The following is a 25,347-nucleotide window of genomic DNA, read 5'->3' as shown; positions in this document are numbered from 1 at the left end:
GAGATTCAGTTAAGTGCTTCAGAGTCTTATATTTCATGAGACTCCTAAAACACTTTCTTGTGCTTCAGGATTTCATATCAGCAAAAGCAGGAATGGAGCAGATAACCTCCCACTGAGGTAGGACTATTTAGATGTGTAGGGATACTTCTTTATTGGCTCTTCTCTTTTAAAGCTAGAGACAGTATGATGTCAAATGCAAATACAGAATACAATGTACTAGCTGTTCTCCCATGGAACACAGGGGTAGTATCCTGGTTTATGTTTCTCTCTTTTTGGGGGTTTGTTTTGTCTGAAAGAGCATCCAGGGGCCTCAGTTTACTCATGACAAACTCATCCGTGTCACATACCGTGCATCACTAGCAGTATTTAACTGGGAAAGATTCAAGCCTGGAACAGCCAGATCTGGTAGAGTGACCCGAGGGTTGCTCTATCTGCCATATGAAGCCAAAATATTCAGGCCAAGCTCTGCTTTATTGTAGCCAGGCCTGCTGGCTTTGAAAAGCAAGAATACAATTTTCACTTATTCAACCTGCATAAAAAGAAAATTTGCAGAGCTTACACTTTATTGGCTTCTATAAAATTAACAGAAAAGTAAAAGCGAGATAAGAGGCTGGTTTAATAACACTATTTCCATCTGCAGCATACACACCAGGCCTGCTTTGCCTACATTTCTATAAAAATAATGAAAGTCACGCTACCATCCATCTCTCCTGTTCCTTCCCCCACATGCACTTCCAGCTACACACGCAGTGACTGTGAGCTCTCCCATTACACCTCCAGTTCTTCGCTCCATGCAAAGATGAAGCCAGTCTGCCTCCTCAGTTTTCGGAAAGACCTGAGAGTCCTTCCTCCTTGGAGGGAGACCACAGCCAGGCTGCTCTTCAGAGCTGGAGATACCTGACCAGAAGCATCCCATGTGCAATGCAGACCCAGGTTATGCGGGAGTTCTGCTCCTGCATCGTGCAAGTCCTACCAACACACGCAGCTCTCCTCCTGCCTCACAGGAGATGCCACGTGCCTCCCAAGGTGTGACTGCAGCTGATCACTGCGGTCCTGGACACAGCAGAGGGGGTAGCTCACCTGGCCAGACACGGCTAGAGCAGCTCTCTGCTTCCCGCTAAACAAGCACAAATGGAACGAGCCACCTGGTATCAAACAAGCAAAAAAGCACAACCAATCAAGCCGAAAGTATCGGCCTCAGATTTGCACTGCCATAAAGGTCCCTGCCTATCCTTAAGAAGATTTTTTTTTAGTCCCAGGAAATTCAATGGGACTGCTCCCCAGAGTCAACAAAATGAATAGCATTTCAAGTTTTATGTTCCTTTGCAACTGGGGTTGAGAGGCAGGATTAAAGCAAAGTCAATTCCAAGATCCACAGGTCACCCTAAGATCAGATCCCTTGCAAGAGGCATTTCCTTGAGCTGGCGCTGCAGCAACCACAGGCATTGCGTGCCCTCTAGTGTGTGACTGCTCGTAGCGCTGAAGTCACTCTGCCCAGAGCAAGGGAGGGACCCAAGAAAGGTCAGTGTGCTCCAACTTTTTTTTTTTTTTGAAACAGAAGCAAAAGTTCCCATGCCCAAAATGAACTTCTTTTCCCTTAACCAGACAAAATGTTTACTATAAGGATTGATTGCTAGTGCATTCCCAGAATATCCCTTAAAAAAAGCTAAGCAAGTTGTTTCATCTATTTTGTTAGCTAAAACCAGCTGAATCTGGCCCTTAAAATGTTCTGAGGCTAGGTATGACTTTCAGCATTTTGTTTCTTTTGGGGTTTGATTTTTTTTTTTTTGGAGGGGGAGGGGTCACATCTCCTCTGCTCACAATAGCGGAATCAAAACTTATTTCCTGCAAGATAAAAATAAGCTGTTTTTTCAAAAAAAATTGCCGTGTGATCTGTGTTAACCCCTTGGAAGAGCCACTCTTGTAGCCAACTGCCACAAGTGCCATACTTCCAAAACGTGGCATGGGGGAACATGGAATGTACCACAATTGTGATAAATTAAATAAGCTCTGCTGCAGGTCTGCTTTGTTCTTCCACACCTTCATCCATAATCTTTGGTTTTCAGTTTCAACTTTTCATCTCTCTCAGTTGGTGCCTAATACTTATTTTATGTGTACATACGTAATCTAACAAGCAACAGAGCAAGCATTATATACATACATACGTGCATGTATATAGATAAACGTATAAAGAATTTAAAATCTAGCCACGCATCAGGGTTGGGTGGAATTATTTATGGCTAAATGAAGCATGGTTTCAGCAGCAGCAATCTAAATTAAAATCAGTCTCTTCTCTTCTGCATGTTTTAGCTACATCCCTCCAGTTCTGCTGTTGTACCTACAGATGAAAATCACGATTGCTGTTGCCTTCAGAAATCTGCACAAATACTAAGTCAAGCACCGAGGCTTCCACCAAAACCAGTACTGCTGACAGGCACGGCATTATGGATACGCGCAGATCTGAGTTTTCATATCAAGGGTACAGACAATGGATTCCTAGAACCAATGCTGGGATGATTTAAGAGAAGATTTTTCCATCTGTCTGCCCCATCCTACTGCCAGAGGTTCCTCACCCTGTGTCAGACCCAGCAGAAGCTGGTATACATCAGGCCCTCCGAACCGCAGTTCAAAGCCCACCGCTCTGCGGTACTTTAAGTCACAGAGATGCTAACCTCCTAGCAGAAAGGGGGGGACTCTTCCAAACAAATCACTAGAGCTCGTCAGTCAATGCCCTTGGACCTTTCTCTTGCTGAACTATATCGACATGCTACAGAATCTGAAATCATCTTTCTTATAAAAGAAAGCAAGAAGAAGACAGTCACCACTCGACTTGGGGCTGGAAGCTCCCAAGCGCTAAGTGCCAAGCCCAAGGCTGAGCAGAAAGCTCCCCAGGACTCTGCACCTCAGGTCCCGAAGCACATCTCTTGACCAGAGCAGACACTCAGCTTTTTGTGTTAAAGCAGAACTGCTGCTTGAGAGAACATCACGCACGGAATTTGGGGAAAAAGCTTTTGATCTTGGATTGCTGAGTTTTCTGTTCTTCAGCAGATGTAGAGAAAGCCAGGCGATAGCTGCCCCAAGTATGAAAAACAGGTAATTGCTGTTAATATTGACAGCAGTATAGTTCTGTACATGGAAATCTTCCACTGTAAAAGCCATTTTTTGGTCTATTTCAGGCAAGAATTTCATCCCCGAAAGCAAGTCCTATATGCCAAACTGCTTGCTGTTCCAGACCAATCATACACACTTAGAGGACTATTTGCCTTAGAGAGTGCAAGACCCTTGATAAGGTATTATTAAAAACAATGCCGTATTTTACATGTATATGCATGCGTGTCTCTGTTCAGATTTTATACAAACAGCTATACCACACACGCGCCCCTATCTTTTTACGGTTAGATAAGAACCTGCTTCAGCACAGCCACAAACGAAACGCAGTCTGCACCAGATCCAGCCCGGGAACTCACCAGCCATCTGCACGGTTACTGCACAGCGTAGTAAAGCGGGAACCCTTGTCTCCTGCTGAGAGCTACAGAAAGAATTCCGACAGACAAAATACAGTTGCCCGTGGAATGTAGCTGTGGAATTAAAACTGGGATCGACCACTCAGCCAAAAATTCCCCAAGTTTTATATGATTCTTTTTGCCGTTAAGCAGTCACAAGTGTTACGGCCAGCCAAATTTCAGAAGTAGGCACAACTATCTAATCCTACTAGACATGACGGGACTTTAGTGCCATGCCACCAGGCTGTAACGATACAGAGATATCCCATACAGAGATATCCCAGCTATCTGAAGATACAGAGTTATCCCATTAACTCTAACACCCTTAGCTTGCTTTGGGAAACTTCAATGTTATTCACCCACTGACACTACCAGATAAAAAATAAACAATAAAAAAAATGTTAAGTATCTTCTATAATCACTTCTATTTGCTATCTATTGCTTTTACTACTTCAAGCTTTCTCCCCCTTTTAACCATGAGGGGTCATCTGTTGCCTGTCCTCCCTTCTGTTATGGTCCCCAATTCTCACCAGAGAAAGGGATTCTTTTCACATGTTCTCCTTCATGAGGGATTTGCAATCACTTCCTGACCCGTTGTGGCAAATTTATTTAGGTGCAAAAACTGGAAGAACTTGGGGAAACAAGGTGGTGAAGTTCATGTGAACATTCTCCCCTGGAAACAGCACATGGAGTATGCTCTCCAAACCACTGCCAAACCAAAATCATGCGAAACCAATGTAAAGAACAGTTCTTAGGTTGTTTAAAAAAAACAGCCAACAACCAACCAAAAACTTTACAGCACGAAGAAAACCCAAACAAAGTCAGGCATCTTCCTCTTCCCAACTTGATCTTGTCCACAACGTCACTACTGCCCCACAAAATGCCTTCCTTACATCAAGAATGATGCAGAAAACATCACTTGCAAGTACGTTTCAGTAAGCTGCTTAGAAGAAGTATGGGAACAGTACCTCTATTTCAAGCACGCGGTGAAATGTGCTTCCTGCAAGACGCTGCTTGCATACGCTTCCATTTGGAAAGAAAGAATCTGCATTACCAAACCACATAAGCCATTTTTACTGCACGGTTTTTGAAAGCGTTTTGTCTGTTTGGAGAGCCTAGATGCAAGGCTATAGTTTTCCAAATATAGAAGCACTCTGCATATATGAAATTCTTTTCAGATGAAGATATCCACTGATGTCAGAGACCCTATTAATTGTATGCTCTGGTAAAATTGATTTACCAGGGGCAGAAAGGATGACTGCTTTCCGCTTCTAACCATGAACGCGGATGCTGCACCTAGCCTGAGAAAGAGAGCACATTCAACTGGGAAATCTGTGATCACTGCACATGCTTAAACAAAAAAAAAAATCCACCCCCCCTATTAACTTTACAGGGAATTTGCTTTCCGTCTCTGCTCATCCTGGCCAGTTTATTTACCATTCAGGCATGTCACAAAACCTACTTCCAAAGACTGGGAAATCAGAAAAAGCAGGGTTATTTGTGGTTTGTAAAAGACATTTAAATGCCTTTTTAGATCTCCATTTTAATTTCCAAATACTACTCTAGTGACTGTAGAAAGTAAGGAGTGTGAATAACCCACAAAACAAAGGACAGTTATTTCCTTTGTACATTTGTTGGTGTTCCAGGTCCTGAGCACCTGGACGTGCCTGAATCTTTACACCAGAGCACGGAGTTTTTCCTGCTCTTACACCACAAGAATCACTTTCAACCCTTATGTGCCTTCCAAAATGAAATCCATTGAGTATAGATATCTAGAAAGATACAAGTGTCCTACCAGATACCTGATACAACTCCAGTAACACATTCCAAAGCACAGTGGTGTTACGGGCAGGAGGAAGCAGAGATTTTTTCTTTTTTCCCCTCCCAACTTTCCTCCTATTAATCATGTTGCATAACTTCTGCATAATTTTTCAGATGGTTGGGACTAAGTTAATCCATTTTACAGTTCCCAGCCCTTCTATGAGACTTAATCTATACGGAAACACCCAAGCCTAAGAAACGTTGGTTGTTCAGTACAAGTCAAAACCCCCAGTCTTATGGATCCTGCCTGGCAAATTCCTGGTTAAATCTAACCTCTCTAGAATCACAAAATAAAGTAAAGCCAACTCAGTTTTCCAGAAAGTAACAAAAGACAGATACTGCACATATTTCATTAGAGAGGATGTTTATTTTTCCAAATATTGTATTAAGATAGTGTCCTGTTTGCCCATTTCAATCGACATCTGCTCTGTAATACAGAGAATGATAGAAGATCAAAGATTTAATTGTGCAAGAAAAAGAATGTCTTAATAACATTCTTTCTGTCCTACAGCAACAGAGATAAACTTTAAAAAAAATCTAACAGCTAGGAGAACAGGATATTTATATAAAGATGTCCTAACAAAAGGAAAGCATGCAAAACTACCTCTGGTGGATAAACAAACTAGGCTCCCTGTTTGCAGACTGTTCTCTATCGAGCTCAGCCCTCAGAGATCCCCTCCCTTGCTCGGTCAACAATGTTTTAACATATCTCAGCTGGCTTCCACATTTTTATACATAACCTTTTCAGCATCCTTTGTTCGTTGACCCTTTAAATTTAGGAAAAGGCAGCAGGTGTGTCTTTAAGACTCATTTTGCTTCCAGCTGCTTCAGAGTGCCTCTCACCTCCCTGGTAGTAAGTCATTTAAGAGTGGGGTTTGGGTCAGTCAGCTGCACGGGCTGCACTGCATGTCCTCCCCATCCCTGTTGACGCAGGCATGGTGACAGGACAGCAGTTGCACTGCACACAGTACAGCAGTACCTCTTGCTCACGAGACGTTACCTCTGCGGTTTTGGAGATCGGAGAAAGCTTGAGTGTGTTGCCTGTTTGTCAGAGCACTGCTGCCACTCATTAATGCAGCAGTTTACTTTTAACTAGCTCTCCTCCTCTTCCCCACAATGAACATAGCATAGAGTGCTCTCTTCCCCCAAAGCAGCAGGATCTGCCTGTGCCCACCTACAGCTCTGACTTGCACACACTGAAAGAAAACAAACGTGCGTCCCCCCCAAACCTCCAGCTTTACTAATTCTAAAAGTTCAGACTCCCAGAAATCACAGCTAGGTTACCTCCCTGGCAGTAAGATCATAGCATGCTACACAAGAGTGGGTTCAGATTTTTCAGATTTACCAAGTTATCTGTCGAACTCCGAGCCCTGAGATGAGCTCTCAAACACTGCTGCTCCGTAACTCATCATTACTGCCCCCCTGAACGGAGGCCATTACAAGCAAAGAGCCTGAATTTTCTCAGAGAAGTCTCTGAGGCAATACAAACAACCAGCAGGGCTACCTGCACAGCAAGGGCTGCCATTTGAAAGCAATTCTCTGCCTCCTTTCAAGTCATACGTGAATTATAAACATCGATTCCTTAAAGACAAAGGGATGGAGGACGAGTTCAATATCCATTTTAGCTCCTTTCGAGTCTAATCCTGAGTTAGGGCCCAATCCCTCTGCAATATTTTTAGCAGTGACAAACTAGATTAAAACCAAAGCACCCACTCAGTTCTTCCGAACACTTCCAGAGCAATGTGCAACAGAAGGGACACCACATTTAAGTCTGGCGCTGCTCAGCTGTGCGAAGCTGAACCCTGCATACAGACACGCAGAGAGTAAAGTGACTCACTGTCCAGCGAGCTGCTGCACACGGTGAAACCGGACAATGCACTTCATTCTCTTGTGTTGTCTTCCCATTCAAAATAGTGGCCTTTAAGACATCTGCTAGGCTCCTGTAACATTAATGGAAATGGATAAACTCCAAAGGGAACTCAGGGGCTTCTGTCTTTTTCCCATGAACTGAACATTATGGAATTTTAACAGATGTTCTACTTGGTCATAGTTAATAAAATGAATTATGCAGGAATTAAAAATCTGGCTCCATTTGCTTCTATAAGATCTCAGCAGCAGAACTACATTCCCATTAAGAAATTCTAGAGGATTTACAGTGCATTTACAGTCTACTCCTGCCTTGTTATAAGATGGCTGGAGATTTTACAAATGAACTCTCTTCTGGAAAACGTGACTACATTTACCTGCTCGCTGACTGCTCTTGGTAGCATGATCCAGTTTGCGCACCAGTGCACGCTGGTATACTGTGACCACAAGAAAGGACAATTCTCGCTTTGATTTGCTTTGGAGGTGACATCGTGGGAATTCCACATCTTTTCACAGCCTCAGATTTCTGCCATTATTTCAAAGCCTCATTCAACAGCTTAATAACCATACTCTCACTTCGTGCTTTGTCACAAAAGCTTTCCTCTCGGAGCACGGGCATCTCTTTCAGGCTACTACTGCCAAAAGAATGATGCACCATACCTTGTTTCCCTTCAGATTTCAGGATTAGTTCAGAGCAGGTGAAAACAACACAGCCAAAACTTTACACTTTATCCTCCACTGAGACTCACTCAAACAAAGATATTTCCAAAAATTATAGATCTAACCATCTTCCTTCTTTTCTAATATTTGTACAGAAGGTATTCTGTTGAAAAGATAAGGGGGATAAGTGAAGGAATGAAAATCAAAAGTGAAGGGTGAAACAACCATCTCACACCAGAACAGAAGCAACACGGCAGCTAACGCAAGTTACACAGAACGGAATAAGGCTGCCTTGAAAAGATCTACAATACTATGGAAAAACGAAGAGATTTCAAGGTTGCATTCCCTTTATAAACATTCAAACTCATTTTCATTTAAGTCCAAACTGGCAAGCAGATCTCTGTCCAGGCATTGATACCTGCTTTATGTAATATGCAAATCTTACCCTGATGCAACAACTAAAACTAACCTCTCAAAATCTGGCTCAAGAATTCTGGCTGTGCAAGAACATCACCATCTTCAAAGCATCAATATGCACAGCCTCTTCCATTACTGTTTTTTTTTTAAATGAAAAATTGTTCATTGAAACCATTCTACCCCAAAACTGGCTCTGCTGTAACTAAACAAAGGGTTTTGTCTAAATAAAAAAACAAAACATATAAATGAACTCTGTAAGCGTAAAATTCAGCTGGAGTCTACATATGTCATGCAGCTACCTGAATATGTCCAATAATAAATTAATATAGATTTTTATCTGAAAATAAAGACTTTCCCTAAAGGAAGTGTGTTTCAATAGAGGAGAAAATATCAAGATTAAACATCAGGCTTATAGTGGTTCCAGCTGGAGGTTCAGCATGCCGCTCCTACTTGAATGGATATTGCTTTCGATATTTGGTGTCTGAAAATGCAATGGTCTTAACCGGCTGTTAAATTCAAAGATTTTTTTATTTTATTTTTAAAGACATCACTTATGATTTGTTCCATTTTGAAAAGAAAGCACATTTCATTCAGTAATCATTTATTCCTCATTCCATCGGACAGATTCCTCTGAAAAGCAATACTTCAACAGAAATCAGTTCTGAAAGATCTTTTATGAATATACATAACGGAGAGGACCCCCATTAAATTTCCAACAAAGTGCTGCCATTTTGAGTAAACAAAGTTATCTCAGCAGGGTCACACACTGTGCCATGAATATGGTCTGCAAATTAATTACCACCCTGACATATGTCAAAACAAATTTTAAGGAGAACAGCACCCAGTTGTAACCATGTGTTTTATCTACCTGTTAGTATGCAAAATCTGTATTCAATGGCATCTAAATTTATTCATTATTCAGAACCCCTCAGAGAAATCAAAACGACTCGTTGGCCTTTTTTTTTGCCCGTCTCCAATTGAAATCTGAGTGAATAACGTGTCTAGTGAGCCAGAAAATAAGTACAGGATGAAGCTATGGTGCGGGATACATTTCAGAAAAGCAGGTGTCATCTCTGCAAAAGCAACTAATTTTTGAAACACTCAGAACTGCTCAAATAAACTGAAGTGCACTGTCATTTCTCAGCACTTCAGAGAACACTAAATTCGGGATTTCTTATTTTATAATATCCATCTTTATCCTACGTTGTAACAAGAACTGGCTAACATAACCATCCTAAAAATAGTTTGCAGCAAGAAGAAAGGCTTTTTAAAGAAGAGCTACTGAATGAAGGCTTAAAAAGCCCCTGCTAGCTTTGTTATCAATGGCAAAACATCCAACCGATCTGGAGGGAAAAAAAAGAAAAAAGGAAAAAAAGCAGAGATCTAAACCTAGTTTATTCAGTTGAGCTATATAAGGAGAGAACAAACCCCCCGTGCCACATTGAACACAGTAAATAAATAACCCTTTCTGAAAATAGCTGCTACGTTTTCATAGGAATCAAGCCTTGCCTCTTTATTTGAGGTACTCGTGGAGAAAATTCTGCTTTGTCAAAAGATGGTCTACCACCTGTGATGTGATTTTTAAGCTGTTTTGGATTGGGATTTTATCAGTGTATGTTAAAGGCCAAAAGAAATCTGTCCACTGGCTAATCTGAAACAGTTTAGAGAAGACTACGTACATTTTATAAAAACATTAGTATTAGGATTTTTTTTTTTATTAGTTAAAGTTTCAGGGAAATCATAGGGGTAATCCAACTGCTGAGAGCTGTCAAGAAGTCACACAGATGTCATATTTAAGGAACTAAAAGTCAGAGCTGTGAAGGCCGTCGGCCTGCACAGGGTCTCCTGTGGGCAGATCTCAGTTGCCACAGTTCCAGATGCACAAGAAGAGCGCCAGCATTGAGCACAAAGTGAATCCATAACTGAAGCCATGAGAACACACTGCACAACATGATCAGAGCCTCTGCCCGCCCACCACTTTCAGTGGGTCCAAACCAGGGTCACAAAACCCAACAGAAGAACTTTCTATTTCTTTTGTAATCTGTCTTCAGTCCACACAGCGTATCAAACACTTCCATGACACTAATCCTAAAATTGGTAGGATGTTTATGAAGAGACTTTAAGTTTAGGAACTATTTTCTGCCAAGCAGGCCAAAATATTTTTAGCTCCATTTTTCCCAACAGTGAAGTACTTCTGATTTGCAGTTAAGTAATGCCATATCAGATCCACAGACTGGATGACTAAATGCATTTCTTTCACACATTCGGGAGAAAAAAAAGCGCACACAATCCTCCCTATGCAGATGACAGATAATCTCTTGGCATCTGCTGACAAACACATTTAAAGAAAGCCTAAATCTGTGCCAAACTTGGCCTGATTCCACCAGTTCACCATTGTTGAATTATATACTTCACATGATGCAATCACAAGACTTGAAGTTTCCAGTGCTTTATTTTATGGTTTTCATTGTGTTAATATATATATTTCCATCCTTTTACAGTTTAGCAGCAACAAAACTAAGGCAGAAAGGTAGCTGACGTTCTGCATGTATCATATTTTCTCTAATGCATGTTATCAGTAATCTATTTAAATTACAGGCTGGTAACTTACCTAGAATGAAATATGCTAATATTTCTAGGTTATGGTTAGGGCAACTGATCTCAATTCTACTAGTACTACCACCACCTCTTGTTAATGAACAGAAAAAAGTGAGGCAAAGGAATCAATGTATTTTTTTTTTTAAAAAAAAAAGGAAAGACAAGTGTTTTACCTCTCTTAATACTGTGCTTTTATAACCCCGATAAAGTCCTTGAATACCCTGTAAACCAACAAAAGAAAGCATCAGCCATAGGGAATTAGTTTGTCAAAGACCACAATTTATTGGTGATTACAAGGCAAGCAGTGCAGCCTTACTTAGTGTCAGACCGGACTTCTTACAAATTGACTATATTGATTATAGCATTGTATACTGTATTCTGTGATTTACAACGCTGGGCAGTTTTATGTTCATTTCAAAAAGCATTTAAACACTGTTCAGAATAATCAGTTACAGAGAAGAAAATACCTTACAGTTAAAATTAAAAGATAGCACAGAAACACATTACTCCAAGTTCTGCTTGACTAATCTTGGGCGAGCATCCATTATCCTCCATATATTTTGAAACTACTCCTCTCCTGCTTAAGTAGCTTATGCAAAATGAAGACATAGGATGAAAACTTGCATCCTTCTTACCTTTGATTCACAGCTTTTATGAATACAAATATTTTGTACTTTTAACTAGCTAATAATATGCAAAACGATTAAGAATTCTTTTAAAAAGTACATATAAAATTAGGTTTAATATTTTATAGGCCAGTTTCTCGGATGTTTAGCAAATCTTACAGTTCTTTGGTCAGCTACAAAGAAGGAGAAAGAATACAGTTTGGAGAGCACCAGCTTTTAGAGCAGAATGACCAAATCACAGAGTGAAGTTCCAGGGACCCTCTCGTACAGGGTTATCGAAATAGTATTCATTTGCAAGCAACTAAAAAAACAATTGAATAATTAAAAGGTTATATTTATGTCTTCCTTTTCCTGGCATTTATACATGGAAACTTGTATAATATTTTTCCCCACGGTATCTTCAGGAGCCACCTTCTCTTATGGGATAGAATTTGAAAAATGCCCCTTTTGAGACGCAGTAAAAGCGGCGCCAAGCAGGTTTTCCAGAAAGAAATAGTACAACTACTGAAAAGATGACAAAAGCCCTGATTTTTTGAAAGTTACCAATACCAGAAGCGTATTCATTTCTCCCTAAAGTCTCTCTGAAATGGTACCTTTAGGACATCTCCCCAAAAACCTGCCTCAAAAACTAAAAACCACGCAGCAAACCTTAGGTACAGGGTCTTGATGTCCTGCTGTCACAGACAAGGGCTGTTTAGATATATCCAAGCACGTCTTTCGACAGCTTTTTTTTTTCCCCCTCCTCTTATGCAGGTGCCCAATATAAAAGAGGAGGAAAAAGTTGTTTAAAGTTTGCATGTGTGTACATTTAAGTGCCCACACATGGGGGAGGTGTGGGGTTTGGTTCCCTTAAACATTAACATGCCTACTGCTTTCAGGAACAGAAGAATTTTAGGAAAAGTGCTAAGAAAGAATAAAATTGTAGTAATGCTTCTGCACATGTACAGCATCAGTGGGAAGAATGAAGCAACTTCTTTGAAATTTTGCTCTGAACTCACCTCATGGTACAAGGTGTGGGAAAGAATCCGAAAGGTGCTTGCAGAAGGTGAAACTTGGGCCCTTTGCTTGACAACTTCAGATGGAACCCTTATGAGGCACGCAACCTGCAAAAGAGTGATACAGTCAGAGAGCAATTCCTTTCGCCGCCTTCATACAGCTGATGCTTTTGGAGTTTGTTCCCAGTACAGAAACCTGAGAAACCAGGAAATAATTTTTGTAATTATATGAGTTGAACTTAAAAGCTGTTTATAAGGCGCTTATGTGTCTGGTCTCACAGCTACATGCTTCCTGAAGGTGAAACTGTACTAACAGAAAAATATAAGTACCCTTGAAAAATAACACTTCAGTTTTTAACTTCTAAAACAGAAGTGGGTTTGGTTGAGGAAACTCATTGATGAAACCAAAATCTTGAAGCCGTCCTGTCTTTTGGCAGCCACAGGAAAATCCCCCTACTTCTACAGATCTAATCTACAGATCTGGGACTTGAAGAACAAATTTCATAGATAGTTCCATTGTGCCCTCTAGTGACTAACAGCAAAAGACGCTCCAGTGAGTGTTAGGTGCACACACACTCAAGGTTTACCTTAAAACGCACCGGACGTCATTCAAGGTGAAGCATCAGACTGATTCTCTTCTATGTAATGAACTTAACTAGGCAAGAAAGGCCCTTGTAGCTGGATGTAATAATGTGACCACTGCCATAAATCTCTAGCTTTTATGAAATAGCTAGACCTGGCTTTAAAGCGTTCACCTGCCACCACAATTTAAGGGAAGAGTTAAGATTGCATGCACATCATTCTGAGAAACGAGGACACTGAGGTGTCAGAGTTAAGAGCCTCATCTCTAGAAAATGCCTGTTCACCAGCACGTAAACTTTTAGAAGTTGTTGTCTTCAGGTGATCCCAGGGATACTTAAAACAGCGCTGGAACTGGTGGCGTGACATCGGAGATGCCACGGCCCTTTGCTCGGCTTTAGGCTTTTTTCGGTCCCTTCCTGTGCTGGGGTCAGCAACCTACTGCGGTGAATTTGGTTTCTAGCAGGAAAGGTGATCACGCATGCCACCAAGAGCTGAAATTCAGGAATTCACTGCCAGACTGTACAGACACACAAGCGCGATGTAACTTGAATGATCACTTGTGGGTAACACTGTGTAAAGTTTAAGTTCCATTTTCACAGAGACTAAGAAAAAGTCTGTTATCCTGTTATATTCCTACAAGTTTACCAGACAAGAATATCCACAAGTCATTACAAACAGATATAACTCCATGTGCTCTTCAATCCTCAGGGTCAAAATAACAAGTGACCCCAATATGTCAAGAAATAAGAACTGTCAAGTTTTTTGATAGTTCAGCATAAATATTTATAGAACTTCATGCTTCATAACACCCCTGTCCTTATATTAGCTTTTTATTCCTTAAGAATACGGAGGCAGAGGAAAACTTTAAAAAGGCTCGGATGAAAACAATCTAGTCAACCACGAGCAGACAAAGAACGCGGCGTGGCTTTCTGACACCTGGGTGCTGCCGTTTCGGCACGAGAAGGGTGGCTACAAAGTGATGTCTCCATTTCCCCAGACTACTTGGGGTGCCTTGCATTTCAAACTAACTTTGATGTTTCTCCCATTTGAATTTGAGCTTAGAAGGCAATCTCTGGCTGCACAAGAACAAAAGCAGTGATTACATTGTGCTGTTATGAAAGGAATTAAAGGCTCGCGTCAGCCAGGCTCTGCCGTCAGGTTGCCTCCATGGGGCACTTCAGGGACTAGAAAAGCCGCAAGCCTCAACTGCCCACCTCAGTCAGCACGGTGACATTTCCAGCGTGCATCCAAACTTACAGCGTGCTACCTTAATTGCTTCTACACGGGTACCTTACCAGCAATAACAATTCGAGCAGTCTTTTGATGTCAGTCAACACCAGTCTTTAGAAGGACAGTACAGAAGACCAGTGTCACACGTCTCATCAGCCCACAAGGTAAAAGAAAGTTACAGGCTGGGACAGATAGGTGCAAAAAATCGTAACCAGTCTAACCCAACAGGTTACTTTTTAAACTCACTGCTGTTCATGCAGATGTAGCCTGTTGCTTGCCACAGAAGAGTGCAATACAACCTGCCAAACTCAGCCATTCCTGGTGAATCCTGCTGGTTTTAGGGATGACGCAGCGATGAGCTAGCTTTCTGTCAAAGAACTCCGTAGCCAGGAAAGGAGAGGGTTCAGAAGTGGGTCCTCAGCTGCCTCAGCCTATATTAAGGCATCTGACAACAGCACCCAATCGACAGGGCCATGCTCACTCCTCCGAGCAAGCTAGCACCCAATCGACAGGGCCATGCTCACTCCTCCGAGCAAGCTCTGGAGCCGAGCACTATTCCTACCTGTTGACGGGACCAGAATACAGAGTCAAGATCCTACAGACCAAGTTCGGGGAATAAATGAGTACCGCCCGCCCTAAAACTCCTTCCTTATTTTCCATCTGCCAATACAACTGTCCAGTTTTCAGTCCATCTCCCAGGCCAACACACAGGTACACATCCACAGGAAAGGAATGATGAAAAGAAGCTCAAGGATTTTTAGCTCTAAGCTTGAATAAAACCCTAATTTGCAGCTGAAAGCATTGCTGCTATTAGTTTACACAGCAGGTATACCAAAGTGACTATTACCATCTATTATCCGTGTAGTCTTTTAACACTACAAACACTTCTGAACAAAAACAGAAACAAGAAGAAGAGTACTGAATTTCAAAGTCATTGTCTTAAATCATTACCAGGCCAAACTGGTGACTCAAGTATTCAGATGCAAACCTAAGTACATTTTTAATTTACTGACTTGCATTAGCCAGTTAGAGACAAAAGCTAAAGTGGGATTATTTTGTTAACATTATACTGTCTTAGCAATACATAGATAATCTTCCAATTAAATGAAGGTAATTTCTTTTCCTCTGTCGGTTTGGGAAAGAGCATTTTAATTTTCAGATACTCCTTGCGTGCATCAAGGCTGCCATCTCCTGGTCAGATTTACGTTGGAACCAGACTTTCCTGTGCTTGCTCTGACCAACGTGTCAATTGACCCTGAAAAATGACCAGTGCACTTAAAAGTCTCAAAAATACACTAAAATCAACACAAAGCCTCTTTATACATACTGATTTAAACAGCTTGTTTCAGTAGATGAGAAATTAGATAAAGAAATCTGTTTCTACTGGGCTGTAAGGTAAAAGAAAATAAGGTATGCTACAAAAAGAGCACAACTCCTCCTAGTCTTCAGTACTGTATTGTCTATTATCCAAATATTAATAAATCTCACGTAGATTATCAGCCTTTTGGTTCCACCCTTTGTGCCCCTGGCTAACCATTTTCTACATGGCTGATTTTTTTCTAGGATTGAGGAGAGAATCCAAGACAGCGATGTCATGTTTGTGCATTTGTTTTCAGGCAGCTATACTAACCTTGCATGCACGATCTGTGCAGGAGCTCTATCCGAAGCATTAGTGAGAAGACAGAGCAGGTGTTACAGTTGCCATTAAGGGTTTATGCAGAGCCTTTGGGTATCTGCAGGGCAGGCTTTTCTCAGATCTGGGGACACAGCTGGTGCACCGCAAGTCGCAGCTTTGTACCTTTAAGTGGAGCAGCTTGAGAAAACATCTCCTTATGCAGCCTGGCATGGACCTTGCACAGCAGATCTGGCTCACGCACTTTAAAGCTCCTATTAAAGTCTGAGCACTTTAATAAGAGATAATACCCATACTCTTAAAACCGAAGCGCAAAGACCAAGAGCCCAATCTGCGAAGACACTGGCACTTGCTGAGCTCTTGGCTAACAAGCTGATCTATTCTCTGCGCTGTTAGGGACGGGGGTGAGGATCAAGACCAATTTTTTCCATGCTGTAATTAGCCAGCTATTCAGCTGCAAATGGGGAGAAGAGTAGTCTAAGGACAGAGAACTTTTCTCGAACACGTTAGTGGCTGGTGGTTTAGGGACATGCGCTCAGCAACTCCGAGCAAGTCTCTGACCTCCGTGCCTAAGCCTGCTTTGAAAACTGGGTACAGAAACCGGTGATAAGCTCCAGAAAAATTGTCTGTGTTGCAGCTGTGAACCCTTTAGAACACTGGCTTTCCAAAGGATTTTTAATTTTCCTGAGCAGGAGGTTAATTTTAATAACTTTATCTGTCTGAGTAGGCTGGGAAGCTTTAATTGATGTTCCCCACACAAATATAATTTAATAACTTTAGACAGAACTAAAAGAACATACCTGAGGAGAGTTATTCTTAAGATATCATTTGCATAAATTTATTCTTAATCGAATAGGAACCTAACATATGACACTACACAACTTCATATCCAGAAAGCAGACTTTAACCCAACCCTCAGAATCCCTGCACAAGACAGGCACTAAGCCATTCCGGAGAAAAAGCCACTGCAGGGAAATGACGACAAAGAGTTTGACTGATCAAAGGACATATGTTTAGGCTGTAGTCAATCTGGAAACAAAACCCTAATCTTCCACCCCGTTCTTGAAGGTCAGAGATTGCCTGCAGCTACATAACGCAGAAAAGCCAAGAAAAATTGAACTCTAAAACCCCATTCAAAAGGGAGAGCAAAAACAAAATACACTTGTTTGCTTGGTTGTTCGTTGGTTTTGTTAGCTTACTTTTGTTTTAAATTCATTTTGCGTTAGCCTTGGTGGCACTCCTGCAAACAAAAGCTACCTTATAGTTCAGGTTTGTTTGTTTACAAAAAAATGCTGCTTCCCAAACCAGGTTAATAAACATGACATAATGCAAGCATCCCAGTTTCTACATCAGATGCCCCGTCTTGGTTGAAGGCTTGTCTCTTGACAAGACTCATACTCAACTTTCCATACCTCTCCAAATACTGAGAAGTTATAGTTGGTTCTCCAGAGATTCATTGTGCTCTCTGAAGAGAAAAACTGAGTGTTTTCAGTGCAGCGTTATGAGATTAGCAAAGTACTTTATCCTCCAAATAACTGTTTCTGAACTCTGGCCAGAAGTCTGGGATTGGAAATGTTCAGTACTGGCGGAGGTGGGAGCAAGGGATGTACCTGCAGGCAGAAGGTGAACTGCCTTAACCTTTCCACCACCACGAAAATTAACAGAAGAGCAGGGATAAATGAAATACACATTTGTCATTTGGTTTCATATTTTCTTTGAACAGAGAAGCCTGAACTGCCCGCATCACAGACCCGTAACGGTTTCAAACACAGTAAGTGTTCATCTAAATAATTGCTGCCCTTTTGACCAAGGCAGAAAAAAAGCGCCAGCATGGTCTGTAATTGCTGTGGATCACAAACTCAGGCAAGCCCTTCCACACGTGCTTGTCACAGGCTCTGCTACCTGCTAAAGCACAATGGAAGAGGAGAACTGAAGCGTTAACTCCTATTTTAATGAGGAAATTGTCCCCAGGGACAACAGGGTCTGCCCATTACATGTATTGTATGCTCTCAGTTTCTGCTTTAAGTGTCTGCCCCACAGAAAAAGTGTTCATCTTCAAAATGAAACCTCAGAATATTTAAACCTACTTTCCCCTCCCACGCTCACGCACAGCATGGATGTGCCCTTCCAGCAGAGTTAAATTCAGTCCTGCGCAAAGCTGCTGGGGTCATGAACAAGTGACTCCACTCCTAATTTAAAGCCCACAGAGAGAACAAGTTTTGACTAATGGGCTCTGGATACCAAAGTTCAGACAACACCAACCTCTTCGTCCAGTCTTTTCCTCTGACTAACACAATAGGGCCTTCATTAATTTAACTGCAGCTCCCCTGCATGCTGGCAGGAAACATTTCTTCAAAGAGCAATCTCACCCAGCAAGATCCCTCAGATCTCTGCACTTCCCAGGGCTTAAAAACATACTATTTCAGAGCGAGACCATGCACATGGACTGAATGTCCAGGCATTTGGAAAACTGGAGCTTCTGCACAAATGTTTTTGACTTCCTCCAACTTTCCACCTTCGGGACTCTGCCTGAATTTGCCCACCTGTTGAGCAGAGTGCTATTTCGTCCCTCACCACTGTCAAACCTAAGTCAGCTCATTATTAATGCTTTCCAGAGCCCCCTTCTTCCTGCTCCAGAGCATCACCCACATCTGCACACACTTCTTCCTTCACATAGGCCATCTTGACTGAGCCCTTTCACCCCGACTGCCTGAAATCCTCAGCTGGATGCTTCAGCAGCCCTCTCAACACAGGCTCTCAGATTTCTTTCCCCAAACATGGCTCTTGTTCAGTTGCCCACCTACATGCCCTACCTCTCTTGCTGTAGTCTCCCTGCCTACCCTCCATCAGCCTTGTCAGCTACGCCTTGGAAACGGACCGGTACCTTCTGTCCTCAGACAGCAGAAATTGATGCTCAGCTCTCTTCAGTCCAGTACAGACTGAGCGTCCCGCGGATTTTGAAGATCCTCAGCACAGTCACAAACAGTTGGATTCAACCCTTGAGTGGCAGAAATCAGACAGTTGCATAGCCTTTAGAAAAATACCAGTCTATTATCTTCCCGAACCAGGCTGATGCTGCGTGAAATCCTCAGTTGCTACTCCCTCTTAAACACAGAAAGCCTTAAAGCCAAAGAACGGAAGGCCCTCTAGTCAACATACAGAACTGTCCTGCGTGACCCAACCTATCCTAGCAACCTTCACCACCGTGGAGCCTGCTAAATCTATTTTAAAAGACTTAAGAAACTAATTACATCCACCAGCCAAAACGTTTCTTTCGGTAAAGTTCCCTTCCAAAGCAGTGTGGTGCATCCCATCCAGCATGAAACGTTTCCAGAGAGCCAAGAGGGGTCAGACTGTGCTACAGGAGGACAAATGTTAATGAGATTCCAGGCAAGAGAACACAGGCATATTTTCTGAAAACACATTAAGTCTCCTGTTGAAAGATGACTAGTATTTTACAATTTGCTCAGGCTCTTGGGGATACTTGGCCCAGAACATGGACATTTCAACTACATTGTATTTTATCAAGTATTTTCCTTTAATTGATCCCTTAGTCTTTGCTACAGCCTTCTCCCCTGAAGAATTAAGGGCTTGTTTCACATTATGGAGCTGTTCAGAAATAGCTAACAAACCCTGTACAGAACCTTACACTGGAATAAACGTTCCTTATTTTAAAGCTCCCTCAGTCCTTTCCAAAGCTGAGTCTGGCAGAATAAGTTGCAAAGCCAGGAAATCCATCAGGGAAATAGTGAAATTAAAAGTATTTATTCCTCATGTATACTCTTTAAGTCCAAGTTAATTTTCCTCTACAGGTCATGTACTTCGAGCTACAAATATTGTTTAAATCAGCTGAGTATCAGCCTGGGAGAATTGAGGCCCAGCAAAGAGATGACCAAGCATCCCAGTTTGTCCACTCTGTAAAGTAGAAACACGCACGTCTTTTAAGTCCTGAACGGAACTGATAACACAAGGTGATCTAGGAAGGACAGCTGACAAAGAAGAGGTAATACACAGAGTTAACATGGAGCATTACAAAAAAAAAGATCAGCGTGGTGGCTGGCTAGGTGCTTGAAAGTTCTTATTTTGCTGTTCAGTCTGTAATTGTATGATGAATTTGTTGGCAGCAGTTGTGAATCATGCCTCTATTTGTCTCTATTTACACCAATTTCCAGCTACAGCTTTGGGTTTCCGTCACCCTAACTACACTCCTTCTCCCTAGGCTCTTAATGGCACCAGTCTCACATTCACAACCAGCTTCCAGCCACTGCTCAGCTACGCTTCTGCATACGGGCTTGGCAAAAGTCCTGCAGCATCTGTATAGCAGACCTGGCCTCACCTAGATTAATTTCTGAATATCTTAAAATCCATCATGATTATTCGGAGACCACATACCTTGCTGCGCTCCCCACCGCTGCTCGTCTTGCCAGGGTCGGCACATTCCCCTGCTCACTGCCTGCGTGCATCCAGATACGTACAGCACAAAGACACAGACCCACAACGACAGGCCCTGATCGTTGAAACTAAAACAAAACCACAAAACACATACGTACTGTGGAAGAAGTCCCGTCAGACACCGATTACAGTCAAACTTAGGATAATACTTTGACTATTATGGTCTGCCAGCCTGTACTACACAGGCTGGGAGATGGAAGACCAAGCAGAAATGAGCTTTCATTTTTAAACAATTTTGTTCGGTTCTTAGTTTGCCTCTTTGAAAAAAGGATAGTTAAAAATTCAAGCATTATCCTAAAGTCTAGACACATTAAGTGCTAAATAGCCTCTTTGCTCCAGCAGATAATTGTTGATTAGATGCAACTCTCCCTAGAGTTTCCAACTTGCCTGTTGAACTGAAAAGCACATCGTCCAACGTTTAGGTTTTGGAGTTCACTAGCTAAAACCTAACATCCACATCTGACGTGAGTGGGTTGTTTTCATCTCTGTTAAATTTGTCTCCTGCAAGCCGGTCTTCTAGGGCTTACAGCGCTGCAAAGCCTGAACCAATTATCGTGCTGGGGATGCTTTCATGACAGTACTCTTGTGGATCTGTCTGCTCAAGCCTCAGTCTTCCCTCAAAACAGGCATTAATAGCAACTCTCCTCTCTGACCTAGCCAGCTACTCTAATGGAATCCATACTAATACACTTTTAGAAATTGCTGCTGTTCTATTACTTTCAAACTAGTTAACAGTTTTGAAAGACCTGCCACAGCAGAGGGAAGAAGAAGGGGCTGATATGTGGACAGAGAGAGACAAACAGCATCACGTTTAATGCATCCTTTTTTTTTCAGAAGGAAGCCTAAATACAAAACACTCACTTCCTTCTTTTTATTTGAAGGAAAGTATACTCAAAATGTCGTTCTACAAAATTGTGATTTGTGAACAATAAGCTTGCTTGCATTGGACTTGCTTCTCCTAAGAACAAGTTAGGACGAGTAGAGAAAGCTAGCTGAATTCCCCAGAGAGCTCATTCCTGCATTAAGAAGCCTTTCTATTTGACGCATCCCAACAGCAGATAAAAAAAAAATCCAAGTTATTAATACTGAGGGTCCGATGCTAATCACAGATGAACCACGCACTTTGGTCTTATCACACAGGTATCTTAAGTGGCAACAAACTGCAATACACAAGTGAGGTTGGAATTTCACCTTGGAATACCTGTCCTCGCCTTGCCCTGTGGCGCCACGTGAGGTGACAATGTCATACCACCTGCCTACTTATTTATGCCAAGATGAGACGGCGGACTGAACGCCCAACTGCATTTCTACGTTCTAGTTACTGCTCTCCTGAGCGCATTTCTCCCACTACTTTGTTTATTTAGTTGAAGTATGACAAGTCAGCCAGTCTCATCCCCTCACCCCAGTAAAGCCACAAACTTCTGGACATTTCGTTTCAAATGTACTCCACATCCCTTATTTCTCAATTCTGGAAAAACAGTTAAGTGTGAGGCTGTGCCAAAATCCTTGTTGTTGAAGCCAGCCAAGCCTATCACTCTTGGAGGCAGCAGTCCCTACCTGAACATCAGAGCTGTCTCAGAAGACACAGCTCAGCTCTCCACCTTCTCCTGTGAGGTTCATGCTCCCTGCAAAGCCTGGTGGATAGCCAATTTCCAGCGTTCTTGGAGGCAGACCATAAAACGGCCTTCTACACCTGAAAGCTGTCCAGGATTATATGACCCAAGGGAGCGCAGTGCACAGACACCGAAGCAGGATGAAAACAAGCCAGCTGAGGAACTTAAAGTATCGTGGCTACATCTGCTTCAAATTAACAGCAAATTAACACAGGCACAGCGTCACTGATATGACCGGGAAGCCTCCAGGGTCTGAGCTGCTCATTCCTGTCGCGTGCTGCTGCGTCCTGTGAAGACGCACCACCCTCCTGCAAGCAGCCGGGGATCTCGCAGCACTGCACACGCGTCAGCACATCTCCAGCGCTGTTATCCTGAAGTACTCTGGGAAACATACACAGGACAAAAGCAGCTCAGAAACTTCATCTGGTAATCTACTTGCAGAGGCAGCACCTTAATGCCGCTGCCAAAAGAACAGGACTCGACCTCCCATCCTGGTCTTCAGTCCTTCCCCCACGTTTGCTCCCACAAGTGAGCTAGAAGTCAGGTAGTTCGCTTTCCTACAGAGCAGGAAAGAAGAGACAAAGCTACCAAAAAAAGCCCAACCAAAAGTAAAAGGCCAGAAAAAATGGTAAGGGTAGACCTGGTATTTACAAGCAACTGCCCTAAACTGTTCACTAAATATCTTGCAAAGCTCAGATTGTAACCATAACAATATCTAAATATTAGATGGAAAAGGCTCTTGTCAGCTAGCCTCTCTAGAATGCGATCAAATGACTTTATTCTCACCTCCATGGAAAGCCAGCAGGATGTAAAATTAACTGTGCTGAATCAAGCACTTTGGCACTCAGAAGGAAACCTCATCAGCCAAACTGGGACAATCTTAAACTTGCCCCATAAACCACATTTACAGGACGCTGGCAGTGGTGGGGGCAGAGCGTAACTTCTCTTTACCAAGGTTTCTTGTATTAATAGTATATACTGCCATGTTACACCACAGGTAAAAACAGTTACAAAGTCCATCAACTCTGTATCTACAATAAAGCTGCCTGCTGCCTAAAGCGGGCACTGGGAGGTTAAAAACACTGCTTCATCTCAGGGTTGCTTACACCGCCTTAGATATGAAAATAAAAGTTGTGAACATCTGGTTTTCCTTTCCACCCCCTATGATATCATGTTTTCCAAGCGCATTTGGCAGCTCACCGTAAAGATACAGGGCAGACTAAACAGGCAGGGCAACGCCGAGTCAAGATGAAAAATTCCAAAGCCCTGGCTGCAGTAAGTGTGTTTCCTACCTCCAAATTTCACAGTTAGACACGCGGTACGCTACGAGGTTTTTTTTCCCCCCTTCAGTAACTCATTATTCTTCGACCTTCATTCTTCTTTGATGAGATGAAGTGATATACCGCCTATCTTTGGCCTTCGTCTTGTATTTTTTTCTTGCATTATGGGATATTCAGGGTCGCTATACAACAAGATTCGGTTATAGGAAAAAAAAGTATGTTTAACAGGGTCAGATGATGTGTGCTTTTTTTTTTTTAATCTCACCCCTAAAGATGAGATTACTCTCCTAAATTCCTCCTGTATAAAAGGAAAACAAACAAACAAACAAACACACACAGTACAATCACTGCCCCTTCACTGCCTGGTTTTATTCCTCAGCCTGTACTGAGTAATTGGACCAAGCCAGCTCCAGGGGACTGTTTCCCATGAATTTACACAGCTGTAAGCAGTATGGAAGAGGGGCTGTTACAAAAACCGAACAGCTCCCATTTAAAACCAATTTCTCTCATATATTTTATCATATTTTGATGCAGCATTTTCATTTTTCTGCCTTTACCTATTTTATCAGTTTTAGCTAGGCACATACAAAGTAGATAGTCAGCGTTAACATACCTTTAAGCTTAGCACATTTTACTAACGCACAAGAACGTAGCCATCTCATCTATGCTCACCAGTAAATGAGCAGCAAATCTGAAATCCAACCTCAGTTTTCTCGATTTGAATCCTAATTTCTCTGTTTTGCAAAAAGACAGCTTGGATACGCAAGACAGATGTCTTGGGAATCCTAACACGACCGAGCCTTTGGCTTATTTCACATTTAAAAGCAATGTATGTCAAGTAATTATTAAAGTGTACAAAGGAGGGAAAGCATGTATTCACAAAAACAAAAAAAACAACTGACAAAATAATAGTCCCAGTGGTTATATCTTGATTAAAACATATGGCTAATCAATAAAACTGTAATTGTAACTTCAGTCTGATGCAATTGGAATAGTTTATATATCTTAATTGATCTGTTAAGACTTTTATTAAAAAAAACAAATGTAAGAAGATCTTGCTTAGTGCTATTTTTATTACAGATTTGCTGTACAAATCTCTAAATCCCTGCCTCATATTTTACAGTTTATTTCTCCCAGCACACCAAGAGAGAAGAAAAGCTAGCAAAAAGCAAAATCTTATTAGCTGAGAAATGGTTGTTACAACATCACAGTTTCACACCATAAAGTCAGATTACCGTTTCAATGGCTATCACCACACATTTCTCTGGCCTTAGGGCAGCAAGAGCCAAGCCACGAGGCATAGATAAAGTCAGTCCCGAACAACTCATTTAACTATGCAGCATCTCTGTTTGAAAAAAATGAAAGCAGCGCCTGCCTGAGTTGTAAGGATCACAAAAACAGAGAGCACCTTGGAACATGCAGGCAGCAGCTTCTGTAATCACGCAAAGGAGTCAGCTGTAGCCGACCTTTCCTTGCTGCTGCTGATTCATTACCCAGTTTGTGGTTTTCTTGCAGAATACTCACAAGCAGAGGAGGTATACTATAAATAACCCACTCGCAAAAGAAGAGAGAATTTTTCAGTGGATTTATAAACAGAACACTGGCACCTCTTCATAAGCCCAATCATCATTTCGCTTGCTTCTGAAACAGCACTAGGGAAGCTTAAGACACCTGTTCCGTGATGTTCCAGGCAAACAGGAATTTCAGAGCTATGCATTGCCGTGCTGAAGAACCTCTTGCTGATTCCTAACAGCCCTTGTAGGATTTCCATAGAAATAAAGCCTGTGCACTGCCTGAAGTTAAACGTCATAAGCTAACAGCGCAGACTCTAATCAAGATCAAAAGAATCCGCCTGAGGAGGCGACACAAACGTATCCACCCAGCCCTAAATCTACCATCTTCTATCTACTCCTGCCTATGATTATACTACAGAAGGGGTTATGCTGAATTCACCTATCTTCACGGCTTGGTATGTTAAATAAGTTCACTGTCTCAGTCCCATTCAGTCTGATAAGTATCATTTCCACAGAAAGAATAAAATTACTTGGGAATCAAAGCTAAAACCATGGAG

At 42.0% G+C, this 25,347-nt stretch overlaps 1 protein-coding gene across 4 annotated transcripts in view; it reads right to left on the bottom strand.

Moving 5' to 3' along the window:
* SLC25A26 (solute carrier family 25 member 26) overlaps positions 1 to 25,347 on the bottom strand; it is an 85,203-nt gene that overhangs the window by 53,267 nt on the left and 6,589 nt on the right. For 2 of the 4 annotated variants that reach the window (XM_040568240.1, XM_040568242.1), the window contains exons 4-5: positions 12,490 to 12,594; positions 11,039 to 11,086 (exon numbers count right to left, since the gene is read on the bottom strand). The exons of 1 other annotated variant lie outside the window; for it this stretch is intronic. In XM_040568240.1, coding sequence (XP_040424174.1) covers positions 11,039 to 11,086; positions 12,490 to 12,594 — 153 coding nt within the window. The remainder of the gene's footprint in view (positions 1 to 11,038; positions 11,087 to 12,489; positions 12,595 to 25,347) is intronic. One more of the 4 variants, XM_040568241.1, reaches the window with a different exon arrangement.

Source organism: Cygnus olor, chromosome 10 (genome assembly GCF_009769625.2).
Source record: "Cygnus olor isolate bCygOlo1 chromosome 10, bCygOlo1.pri.v2, whole genome shotgun sequence".
Lineage (NCBI taxonomy): Eukaryota > Metazoa > Chordata > Aves > Anseriformes > Anatidae > Cygnus > Cygnus olor.
This window is presented reverse-complemented; position numbering and strand designations above follow the sequence as displayed.